This window comes from Anser cygnoides, chromosome 37, assembly GCF_040182565.1.
Source record: "Anser cygnoides isolate HZ-2024a breed goose chromosome 37, Taihu_goose_T2T_genome, whole genome shotgun sequence".
Classification (NCBI taxonomy): domain Eukaryota; kingdom Metazoa; phylum Chordata; class Aves; order Anseriformes; family Anatidae; genus Anser; species Anser cygnoides.
Genome location: NC_089909.1, coordinates 470,281 through 483,110, shown reverse-complemented (window position 1 = coordinate 483,110; position 12,830 = coordinate 470,281). Strand labels below are relative to the sequence as shown.

Here is a 12,830-nt window from a genome sequence, read left to right as displayed (position 1 = left end):
TGTACCCTATAGGGCCCCTTTGTACCTTATAGGGCCCTTTGTACCTTATAGGGCCCCATAGTATCTTATAGGGCCCCTTTGTACCCTATAGGGCCCCATAGTATCTTATAGGGCCCCTTTGTACCCTATAGGGCCCCATCCTAACCTATAGGGCCCCTTTGTACCCTATAGGGCCCCATAGTACCCTAAAGGGCCCCATAGTACCCTAAAGGGCCCCTTTGTACTCTATAGGGCCCCTTTGTATCTTATAGGGCCCCATCCTAACCTATAGGGCCCCTTTGTACCCTATAGGGCCCCATAGTATCCTATAGGGCCCCTTTGTACCCTAAAGGGCCTCATAGTACCCTATAGGGCCCCTTTGTACCCTATAGGGCCCCCTTTGTACTCTATAGGGCCCCTTTGTACCCTATAGGGCCCCACTCTAACCTATAGGGCCCCCACTGTACATTATAGGACCCTATTGTACCCTATAGGGCCCCATCCTACCCTATAGGGCCCTACAACACCCTATGGTCCCCCATCGTACCCTACAGGCTCCCATTGTACACTATAGGGCCCCCATTGTACCCTATAGGCCCCCATTGTACCCTATAAGGCCCCTTTGTACTCTGTAGAGCCCCATAGTATCCTATAGGGCCCCTTTGTACCCTATACGGCCCCCATTGTACATTATAGGACCCTATTGTGCCCTATGGGGCCCCACTGTACCCTATAGGGCCCCATCCTACCCTATAGGGCCCTACAACACCCTATGGTCCCCCATCATACCCTACAGGCTCCAATTGCACACTATAGGGCCCCTTTGTACCCTATAGGGCCCCATAGTATCCTATAGGGCCCCTTTGTACCCTATAGGGCCCCATCCTAACCTATGGGGCCCCCATTGTACATTATAGGACCCTATTGTGCCCCTATGGGGCCCCACTGAACCCTATAGGGCCCCATCCTACCTTATAGGGCCCTATAACACCCTATGGTCCCCCATCGTACCCTACAGGCTGCCATTGTACCCTACAGGGCCCCCTTTGTACTCTATAGGGCCCCTTTGTACCCTATAGGGCCCCAGAGTATCCTATAGGGCCCCATAGTATCCTATAGGGCCCCTTTGTACCCTATAAGGGCCCACATCGTACCCTATAGGGCCCCAATGCACCTAATAGGGCCCCACTGTGCCCTATGGGTCCCACAGCACACTATGGGGCCTCATTGTACCCTATAGGGCCCCCATCTTGTCCTATAGGGCTCCCATCCTACCCTATAGTGCTCTACAGCACCCTGTGGGCCCCCATTGTATCCTACAGGGCGCCCACTGTACCCTATAGAGCCCCACAGCACCCAATAGGGCCCCCATCATACCCTATAGGGCCCCATCGTACCCTATAGGGCCCCACAGCACCCTATAGGGCCCCCATCATACCCTATAGGGCCCCATCGTACCCTATAGGGCCCCACAGCACCCTATAGGGCCTGTTGCCTATCGCCCTTTATGGCACCCCGTAGCCCCCTATGGCACCCCACAGCCCCTTATAGCAACCCCATAGCCCCTTATGACACCTTGTATCCCTTTATGGCACCCCATAGCCCCATATAGGAACCCCATAGCTCCCTGAGGTCAACCCCATAGCCCCCTTAAGTCAACCCCATAGCCTTTTATGGCACCCCACAGCCCTTTATGGTACCCCATAGCCCCTTATAACAATCCCATAGCCCCCTTAAGTCAACCCTATAGCCCTTCATAACACCCCATAGCCCCTTATGTCACCTCATAGCCCTTTATAGCACCCCATAGCCCCATATATCAACCCCATAGCCCTTTATGTCACCCCATAGCCTCTTATAGCAACCCCATAACCCCTTATGGCACCCCGTATCCCGTTATGGCACCCTATAACCCCTTTATGGCACCCCATAACCCCTTTATGGCACCCCATTGTCCCCTTATGGCACCCAATAGCCCCATATAGGAACCCCATAACCCTTTATGGCACCCCATAGCCCTTTATAGCAACCCTATAGCCCCTTCTGGCACCCTGTATCCCTTTATGGCACCCCATTGTCCCCTTATGGCACCCCATAGCCCCATATATCCACCCCATAGCCCCATTATGGCACCCTATACCCCCCTAATGTCAACCCCATAACGCCTTTATGACACCCCATAGCCCTTTATGGCACCCTATAAGCTCTTTATGTCACCCTATGACCCCTTATGGCAACCCTATAACCCCTTATGGCACCCCATAGCCCTTTATGGCACCCTATAACCCCTTTATGTCACCCCATAACCCCTTATGGCAACCCCATAACCCTTTATGGCACCCCATAGCCCTTTAAGGCACCCTATAACCCCATTATGGCACCCTATAACCCCTTATGGCACCCCATAGCCCTTTATGGCACCCTATAACCCCTTATGGCACCCCACAGCCTTTTATGGCACCCCATAGCCCTTTATGGCACCCTATAACCCCTTTATGGCACCCCATAGCCCTTTATGGCACCCTATAACCCCTTTATGGCACCCCATAGCCCTTTATGGCACCCTATAACCCCTTTATGGCACCCCATAGCCCTTTATGGCACCCTATAACCCCTTTATGGCACCCTATAACCCCTTTATGGCACCCCATAGCCCTTTATGGCACCCTATAACCCCTTATGGCACCCTATAACCCCTTTATGGCACCCCATTGTCCCCTTATGGCACCCAATAGCCCCATATAGGAACCCCATAACCCTTTATGGCACCCCATAGCCCTTTATAGCAACCCTATAGCCCCTTCTGGCACCCTGTATCCCTTTATGGCACCCTATAACCCCTTTATGGCACCCCATTGTCCCCTTATGGCACCCCATAGCCCCATATATCCACCCCATAGCCCCATTATGGCACCCTATACCCCCCTAAGTCAACCCCATAACGCTTTATGACACCCCATAGCCCTTTATGGCACCCTATAACCCCTTATGGCACCCCACAGCCTTTTATGGCACCCCATAGCCCTTTATGGCACCCTATAACCCCTTTATGGCACCCCATAGCCCTTTATGGCACCCTATAACCCCTTTATGGCACCCTATAACCCCTTTATGGCACCCCATAGCCCTTTATGGCACCCTATAACCCCTTATGGCACCCCATAGCCCTTTATGGCACCCTATAACCCCTTTATGGCACCCTATAACCCCTTATGGCACCCTATAATCCCTTTATGGCACCCCATAGCCCTTTATGGCACCCTATAACCCCTTATGGCACCCTATAACCCCTTTATGGCACCCCATAGCCCTTTATGGCACCCTATAACCCCCTTATGGCACCCTATAACCCCTTTATGGCACCCTATAACCCCTTTATGGCACCCTATAACCCCTTATGGCACCCTATAACCCCTTTATGGCACCCCATAACCCCTTTATGGCACCCCATTGTCCCCTTATGGCACCCAATAGCCCCATATAGGAACCCCATAACCCTTTATGGCACCCCATAGCCCTTTATAGCAACCCTATAGCCCCTTCTGGCACCCTGTATCCCTTTATGGCACCCTATAACCCCTTTATGGCACCCCATTGTCCCCTTATGGCACCCCATAGCCCCATATATCCACCCCATAGCCCCATTATGGCACCCTATACCCCCCTAAGTCAACCCCATAACGCTTTATGACACCCCATAGCCCTTTATGGCACCCTATAAGCTCTTTATGTCACCCTATAACCCCTTATGGCAACCCTATAACCCTTTATGGCACCCCATAGCCCTTTATGGCACCCTATAACCCCTTATGGCACCCCACAGCCTTTTATGGCACCCCATAGCCCTTTATGGCACCCTATAACCCCTTTATGGCACCCCATAGCCCTTTATGGCACCCTATAACCCCTTTATGGCACCCTATAACCCCTTATGGCACCCCATAGCCCTTTATGGCACCCTATAACCCCTTATGGCACCCTATAGCCCTTTATGGCACCCCATAGCCCTTTATGGCACCCTATAACCCCTTATGGCACCCTATAACCCCTTTATGACACCCCATAGCCCCTTTATGGCACCCTATAACCCCTTTATGGCACCCTATAACCCCATTATGGCACCCTATAACCCCTTATGGCACCCCATAACCCTTTATGGCACCCTATAACCCCTTTATGGCACCCTATAGCCCCTTATGGCACCCTATAACCCCTTATGGCACCCCATAGCCCTTTATGGCACCCTATAACCCCTTTATGGCACCCTATAACCCCGTTTGGCACCCTATAACCCCTTTATGGCACCCTATAACCCCGTTTGGCACCCTATAACCCCTTTATGGCACCCCATAGCCCTTTATGGCACTCCCCCAGCCCCCCATGACCCCCAGCCCCGTGACCCCTGACCCCCTGACCCCGTGACCCCCCGACCCCCTGACCTTTGACCCCCCGCCCCCGCAGACCCCCCCGTGATCGTGCGCGCCCCCGACCCGGTGCTGGTGGACGAGGGGGGCGCGGCCGAGCTGCTGTGCGAGGCCCGGGGCAGCCCCTGCCCCCCGGCTGCCTGCAATGGGGGCGCCTGGTAACGGGGTCGGGGGGGCTTTGGGGGGGGGGGGGGGGCATGGGGGCGTAGGGGTGTGGGGATACGGGGATGTGGGGGAACATTGGGGAGGGGGACATTGGGGTTGGGGGGAGCATTGGGGGGTATTGGGGTGGGGGGACATGGGGGGGACATGGGGGGACATTGGGGGGCGTGTGGGGGGCATTGGGGTGGGGGGGGACGGGGGGGACATGGGGGTGTAGGGGTGTGGGGATACGGGGACGTGGGAGGGACATTGGGGAGGGGGACGTTGGGGTTGGGGGGAGCATTGGGGGGGTATTGGGGTGGGGGGACATGGGGGGACATTGGGGGGCATGGGGGGGACATTGGGGTGGGGGGACATGGGGGGGACATTGGGGGGACACTGGAGGACATGGGGACGTGGGGGGGACATTGGGGAGGGGGACTTTGGGTTTGGGGGGCATTGGGGGGCATTGGGGTGAGGGGACATGGGGGGGACATTGGGGGGACATTGGGGGGCGTGTGGAGGGCATTGGGGTGGGGGGACGTGGGGGGGACATGGGGGTGTAGGGGTGTGGGGATATGGGGACGTGGGGGGACATTGGGGGGAATATTGGGGTGGGGGGACATGGGGGGACATTGGGGGGCATGGGGGGACATTGGGGTGGGGGGGGGACATGGGGGGGACATGGGAGTGTAGGGGTGTGGGGATACGGGGACGTGGGGGGACATTGGGGAGGGGGACATTGGGGTTGGGGGGCATGGGGGGGCACTGGGGTTGGGGGGGACACGGGGGGGACATGGGGGTGTAGGGGTGTGGGGATATGGGGACATGGGGGGGACATGGGGGCATTGGGGTGGGGGGAGCATTGGGGGGGCATTGGGGTGGGGGGACATTGGGGTGGGGGGCATTGGGGGGGATAATTAGGGTGTGGGGACATGGGGGTGGGGGGGACATTAGGGTGGGGGACATTGGGGGGACATAGGGGTGGGGGGGACATTTGGGGGGGATAATTGGGGTGTGGGGACATTGGGGTGGGACATTGGGGGGACACGTTGGGGTGGGGGGGACATTGGGGTGGAGGACTTTGGAGGGAGCATGGGGGCGGGGGCCATGGGGGGGACACTGGGGTGGGGGGGACATTGGGGACGCGGGGTTGTGGGGGACACGGGGGAGATGTGGGGACACTGGGGGGGACATGGGGCACTGGGGGGGGGCATTGGGGTGATGGGGCATTGGGGTGTGGGGGCGGACATTGGGGTGGGGGGGGGGAACGATGGGGTGGGGGGACATTGGGGTGGGGGGACGTTGGGGACATGGAGGGGGGTGTGGGGACATTGGGGACGTGGGGACGTGGGGGGGCCATGGGGGGCCATGGGGGTGTGGGGGGGCCGTGGGGGCGTGGGGACATTGGGGGAACGCGGGGATGGGGGACGTGGGGGGAAACTGGGGGGACAGGGGGAGATAGTGGGAATGTGGGGCTACGGGGGGCCGTGGGGGGGGCCTTGGGGCCATGAGGGTGACGTGGGGGGGGCCATGGGGCCACGGGGGGGGCCACGTGGGGGTCCCCACGTCCCCGTCCCCGCAGGCGGAGGCCGAGGAGGGGGCGGCGTCCGGGGAGCTCCCGGCTGAGCTGCAGCCGCAGGGGGGGCCCCCGTGGGGCGCCTGCAGGTGCGGGGGCGCGCCGGGACCTGGGGGGGCCTACGAGTGCCGCGTCGACACCGGCGTGGCCCCCCCGGCACGAGCCATCGTCCGCCTCGTCGTGCGCTGTGCGTCCCTGGGGGGCGGGGGGGGTAACGGGGGCGGGGGGGGGACAATGGGGGAAGGGGACAACGGGGGGGGGGGTGACACGGGGGAGATCTCGGGGGGAGAAATATGGGGGGGACAATGTGGGGGAGATCTCGGGGGGGAATGTGGGGGAGATCGGGGAGGCACCCCGTGGGGGGGGCAATGTGGGGGGCATCCAAGGGGGGGGCACCCAACGGGGGTAGATCCAAAGGGGGCACCCAACGGGGGGGCTCCCAAGGTGGGGGGGTCCCACTGGGTGGGCACCCAATGGAGGACACCCAATGGGGGACACCCAATGGGTGGGGGAACCAATGGGGGGCACCCAATGGGGGACACACCCAATGGGGGGCACTCAATGGGAGACACCCAATGGGAGACACCCAATGGGGGACACCCAATGAGGGGACACCAAATGGGGGGCACCCAATGGGAGGACACCCAATGGGGGACACCCAATGAGGGGACACCAAATGGAGGGGCACCCAATGGGAGGACACCCAATGGGAGACACCCAATGGGGGCACCCAATGAGGGGACACCCAATGGGGGGGGGAACCAGTTGGGGGCACCCAATGGGTGGGCACCCAATGGGAGACGCCCAATGGGTGGGGGAACCAATGGGGGGCACCCAATGGAGGAGACACCCAATGGGGGGGCACCCAATGGGGGGCACCCAATGAGGGGACACCCAATGGGTGGGGGAACCAATTGGGGGCACCCAATGGGTGGGCACCCAATGGGAGGACACCCAATGGGGGGACAACCAATAGGGGAGCACCCAATGGGGGGCACCTAATGGGGGGGACACCCAATGCGGGGGGCACTCAATGGGAGACACCCAATGAGGGGCACCCAATGGGGGGCACCCAATGGAGGAGGCACCCAATGGGGCGACACCCAATGGGGTGCACCCAATGGGGAAGCACCCAACTGGTGGCCGCCCCCCCCAATCCCTGACCCCTCCCCCCCCAAGATGGCCCCGAGCTGGAGGCGGAGCTGGGGGCGGAGCCGGGGGCGGAGCCGGGGGCGGTGCTGGTGCCGGACGGGGCGGACACGGCGCAGCTGCGGTGCCGCGCCCAGGGGGTCCCTGGGGTGCAGCTGCACTGGGAGCACCGGGGCCGAGCCCTGCCGCCCAATGAGGACAGGTAACCGCTGGTCACGTGGGACAGGCCGGGGACCAATCAGGGGCTACCGGGGCTAATCGGGGCCTCCAGGGGCCAATCGGAGCCAACCGGGGGCAGCTGCAGCCAATCGGGCCTGGCTGTGGGCAACTGGGGCCAAATGGGGTCAACCAGGGGCCAATGGGGCTGGTCATGGCCAATGAGACCCTGCAGGGCCTAACCAGGGCCAATCAGATCCAACAGTGACCAACCGCGGCCAACCAGGGCCAATCAGATCCAACAAGGGCCAACCAGACCCAATAGGACCCAACCAGGGCCAATAGGGGCCAACCAGGGCCAACAGGACCCAATCAGGGCCAACCAGGGCCAGCCAGGGCCAATAGGGGCCAACCAGGGATAGCAGGACCCAATCAGGGCCAATAGGGGCCAACCATGCCCAACCAGGGCCAATCAGATTCAACCAGTTCCAAGTGAACCCAACCGGGGCCAACTGGGGCCAACTGGGAACCCGGTTCTGTTCCTGACTGGTCCCAGTTCTGTCCCCAGTGGGTCCCAGTTCTGCTCTCAACTGGTCCCAGTTTTATCCTCAACTGGTCCCAGTTCGGCCCCCAACTGGTTCCAGTTCTGTCCCCAACCAGTCCCATTTCTACCCCTGACTGGTCCCAGGTCTTTCCACAACTGGTCCCAGCGCTACCCCAACTGGTCCCAGTTCAGCCCCAATTGGTCCCAGCACTGCCTCAACCAGTCCCAGTTTAGCCCCAACTGGTCCCAGTTCAGCCCTGACGGTTCCCAGTTATGCCACAGGTACCAGTGGCACCAGTGGCGCGAGGGGCCCTGGACCAGTAGCGTCCTCACCGTGACCAACGTCAGCCTGGAGCGGGCCCAGCACCGCCGCTGGGACCAGTCCCACAACTGGGACCAGTACCAGAACCAGCCCCGCAACTGGACCCTCGACACCTTCGTCTGTGTGGCCCAGAACCCCCTGGGCACCGTGCGGCGCCACCTGAAGCTCCAACTGGCCGGTACTGGGCTGTACTGGTGCTAGGGAGTGGGGACTGGTGGGACTGGTGTTGGGGGGAGTGTGGTGCTGGGAGGAACTGGGGTGAGATTGGACAGCACTGGGAGCACCCTGAGGGCACTGGGAGGGCTACAGAGAGCACTGGGGAGATATTGGGGAGCACTGGGAGTGATACTGGGAGCACTGGAGGGATTCTGAGCGGCACTGGGAGGATACTGAGGGGCACTGGGAAGATTTTGGAAGCACTGGGAGTGATACTGGAAGCACTGGGAGGATTCTGGGGGGCACTGGGAGGATACTGAGGGGCACTGGGAAGATTTTGGAAGCACTGAGAGTGTTACTGGGAGCACTGGGGGCATTCTGGGGGGACTGGAACAATACAGGGGGACAGTGGGGTGTTAACTGGAGGGCACTGGGAAGATTTTAGGGGCACTGGGAGTGATACTGGGAGCACTGGGGCAATACAGTGGGCCACTGGGGGGATACTGGGAGAAATGGGAGGATATCAGGGGACAGTGGGAGGGTACTGGGAGGCGCTGGGAAGACATTGAGGAGCATCGAAGGGATACTGGGGGGCACTGGGAGGCTTTTGGAGGCACTGGGAAGCATGCTGGGAGCACTGGGACGATACTGGTGGCATTGGGGGAGATACAGGGGGCGCTGGGGGGACACGGGGGTGACATCTGGGGAGTCCCTGAGCCTCGCCCCCCATTTCAGACCGCCCAGACCCCCCGGGACCTGCGGGTGCTGGAGGCCACCCCGACCTCCCTCAGCCTCGCCTGGACCCCCGGCTTCAGCGGGGGCTGCCCCAGAGCTTCCTGGTCAGGTGGGACCCTGCCCCACCAGCACCCCGAAACCCACGGGCACCCCAAAACCTACGAGCACCCCAAGATCCATGGGTATACCCCAAAATCCGTGGGCACCACCCCAAAAATCCATGGGGAGCCCCTGAGAGTCCTTTGGGACCTCCCCCCCCAAAACCGAGCTGGGACCCAGAATCCCTCCCGGGATCCCCCACTGGGACCTAAAAAAGTCATGGACACCCCCAAAGCGCAAGGGTAAACCCCAAAAAGCAGGAAAATGCACCAAAACCTCATTGAGACTCCCCAAAAAACCATTAGAGACCCCCTAAAAAACATTGGACCACCTGAGCTCCAGGGAACACCCCCAAAAACACGTGACTCCACCCCAAAATTACGGAGGCACAAAGAAAAACCAAGTTGGAGCCCCCCAAAGCCCAGGGGGTCCCCCCAAAACCCATGAGAAACCCCCGAAAACTCACGGGGATGCAAAAAAAACCAACTTTGGGACCCCAAATCTCTTGGGAATGCCGAACGGAGAGTCCAAGGCCAACAGGGACCCCAAATGCCCCTCGTGGGGACCCCAAAAGCTCCCTGAGGACCCCAAAAGCTCCCTGGGGACCCCAAACCCCGTGGGGACCCCAAAACCCATCTCTGGGGCCCCCAACACCCCTGCGAGACCCCAACCGCTCAAGATGTCCACCCCTCCCTGCTTCCGGCCCCGCCCCCGAGCCTCTGGACCCACTTCCGGTCCCCATGAACCCACTTCCTGTCCCCCAGTTGAGTTTTCACACCACTTCCGGTCTGATATGACATCACTTCCGTTTACCCTCGGGGCATGACGCGATTTCAGTTTTCCATATGATGAAACTTCCGGTTTTAACCCCTCACTTACACACACCCTATTAACCCGCTCACTTACCACAGCGCTGTGGGCCCCGGCGCCCCTCCCCCCGGCCTCCATCCTGGCGCCCCGCCCCGCCCTCACGCTGCGGGGGCTACTTCCGGCCACGGCCTATGACGTCACCGTGACGGCGCGCAACGCCCGCGGCAGCAGCGCCCCCGTCAGAGTCACTGCCACCACTTCCGGTAAGGGGGCGGGGCCGGAAGCGGGGTCAAAGCGGAAGCGGGAGGTGGGCAGAGGGAGGAAGTGGAAAGGCCCGCGGAACGCGGAAGTGCGACCGGAAGCTGGTCGAAAATGAAAGTGAAACCGGAAACGGGGAGCGAAAAGGAAAACGAAAGTGAGACCCCGGAAGTTGTTCGGTAGGGGGCAATGGGAGAAGTGACGCAGGGGGCGGAAGTTGCTTGGCTGCAACCGGAAGTTGGCTGTAGCAGAACCGGAAGCAGGGCCGGGGGACCGGAAGTGGTGGTGGGAGTGGGAGTAGAACCGGAAGTACAGCACCTAGAACCGGAAGTAGCCTGATATCGAGACAGGAAGTAGTGTGGGAGGTAAGGAAACAGGAATTATCAACCGGAAGTGACGTTTCCACATTCCTCCCCCCTCCCAGAGCTGCCTGCTGATTCGCCGCCACCTCCGGGGCCGATCCCGGCCCCGCCCCCCTCAGGTGACAAAGACGGGAGGTGTAGGGGAGGGGCGGAGCAGAGTCCCCGCCCCCTCCCTGACCCTGCCCCCTTTCCCTCCCCTCCCCTCGATCCCATCAGGCCTTGCGGCGGTGCCCGGCCTGGCGGGGGCGCTGGGGGCGCTGGGGGCGGGGCTGCTGCTCGGCATGGCCGTCATGCGGCCTGCGGCGGCGGCGGCGATGGCACCGGGGGGCGCGGGCGGCCCCGGGGGGGGCGAGGAGCACGGAGGGGCTGGGGACGGAGAGCACCGAGGTGAGGCGGGGAGGGGCGCGGGGGCAGCGGGGGTGCATGGGGACGTCAAAGGGTGGTGGGGACCTGTGGGTGGCGGTGGGGGTGTGGTCAGTGGGGACCCTTGGGGTGATGGAGGGACACCCGGGGGTCTTGGGGACATTTCCCGGACATTTGGGACCCTTGGGGACGTCAACGGGTCGATGGGGTCCCTTGGGTGGCAGTGGGGACGTCAACGGGTCAATGGGGTCCTCTTGGGGTGAGGGGGGGACACAGGGACACCTGGGGGCCTTGGGGACATTTCCTGGATGTTTGGGACCCTTGGGGACATCAACGGGCCAATGGGGACCCTTGGGTGCTCAATGGGGACCCCTGGGTGGGGGTGGGGGTGTGGTCAATGGGGACCCTTGGGGACATCGACGGGTCGATGGGGTCACCTTGGGGTGGGGGCAGGGGACACCTGGGGGCCTTGGGGATGTCCCCTGGCCAATGGGGACCCTTGGGGACGTCAACAGGCCGATGGGGTCCCTTGGGTGCTCAATGGGGACCCTTGGGGTGGGGGGGGACACTGGGGGGCCTTGCGGGCGGTGGGGGGGGGGACACGGGGACACCTGGGGACCCTTGGGGATGTCACCTGTCCCCCCCTCCCCCCCCCCCCCCAAGATGAGCTCCGTTGGGTCCTGGGTGCCCCCCAGCGACGCCCCCGCCTGGGACCCCCCAAGGGTGAGTACGGGGGCAGCTCCCCCCGAAACCCAACCCCCCCTCCCCCCCAACCCCCTCCCCACAATTTATGCCCCCATTTACCCTCCCCCCAATTTACCCCCCAATTTACCCCCTCCCCATTTACCCCCAATTTACCCCCCAATTAATGCCCCCATTTACCCCCCTCCCTATTTACCCCCATAATTCCCCCCCAATTTACCACCCATCCCAATTTACCCCCCATTTACCCTCCCTCCCAATTTACCCCCCCAGTTTACCCCCCTCCCCATTTACCCCCTCATTTACCTCCCCAATTAACCCCCCAATTTACCCCCCCATTTACCCCCTCCCAATTTAACCCCCCCACTTACCCCCCAATGTATTCCCTCAATTTACCCCCTCCCAATGTACCCCCCAGCTTACCACCCCCCAACTTATCCCACCCAATTTTCCCCCTCCCATTTTATCCCCCCAGTGTCCCCCCCTCCATTTTACCCCCCACTAACCCCCTCAATTTGCCCCCCCATTTACCGCCCTCCCAATTTACCCCCCAATTTACCACCCCCTTTACCCATTTACCCCCCAATTTACCCATTTACCCCCCAGCTCCCCCCCAAATTTACCCCTTCCCAATTTACCCCCCATTCACCCCCCATTTACCCCCCTCCCCATTCACCCCCTCCCAATTTATCCCCCCAATTTACCCCCCAATTTGCCCCCCCAGCCGACCACCCCTACGAGGACGTGCCCGACTGGGGGGGCTACGACGAGGTGAGACCATCCCCCCCCCCCCCCCCCGTTTTTTAATTAATTTTTTTTGGGGGGGGGGGCCAGGTCCCTCTGACCCCCCCCCGACCCCCTCCTTGTCCCCGCAGGTGGCCCCCCGTCGCTCTATGCCGCCCCCCGCCCTTTGGGGGGGCTCCCCCCGCCCCCCACAATTCACCCCTCAGGGGAGCTGGTGTGAGACCCCCCCCCAAATAAACCCCGCCCCCTCGGGGGAGGAGCCTGCAGCTGGTGTGTTGATTGGTCCTTTTCTTAATGAGGGGGAGGC

General features: G+C 61.4%; 1 protein-coding gene across 1 annotated transcript in view; it reads left to right on the top strand.

Annotated features, from left to right (window-relative positions):
* The window catches only part of NPHS1 (NPHS1 adhesion molecule, nephrin), a 41,404-nt gene extending 28,661 nt beyond the window's left edge, over nt 1-12,743 (top strand). The window contains 11 exon segments of the mRNA XM_066987008.1: nt 4,441-4,561; nt 6,060-6,310; nt 7,303-7,474; nt 8,255-8,472; nt 9,186-9,294; nt 10,196-10,225; nt 10,227-10,357; nt 10,777-10,833; nt 10,931-11,101; nt 11,741-11,800; nt 12,655-12,743. Coding sequence (XP_066843109.1) covers nt 4,441-4,561; nt 6,060-6,310; nt 7,303-7,474; nt 8,255-8,472; nt 9,186-9,294; nt 10,196-10,225; nt 10,227-10,357; nt 10,777-10,833; nt 10,931-11,101; nt 11,741-11,800; nt 12,655-12,743 — 1,409 coding nt within the window.
* Nucleotides 12,744-12,830: the final 87 nt, after the last annotated feature.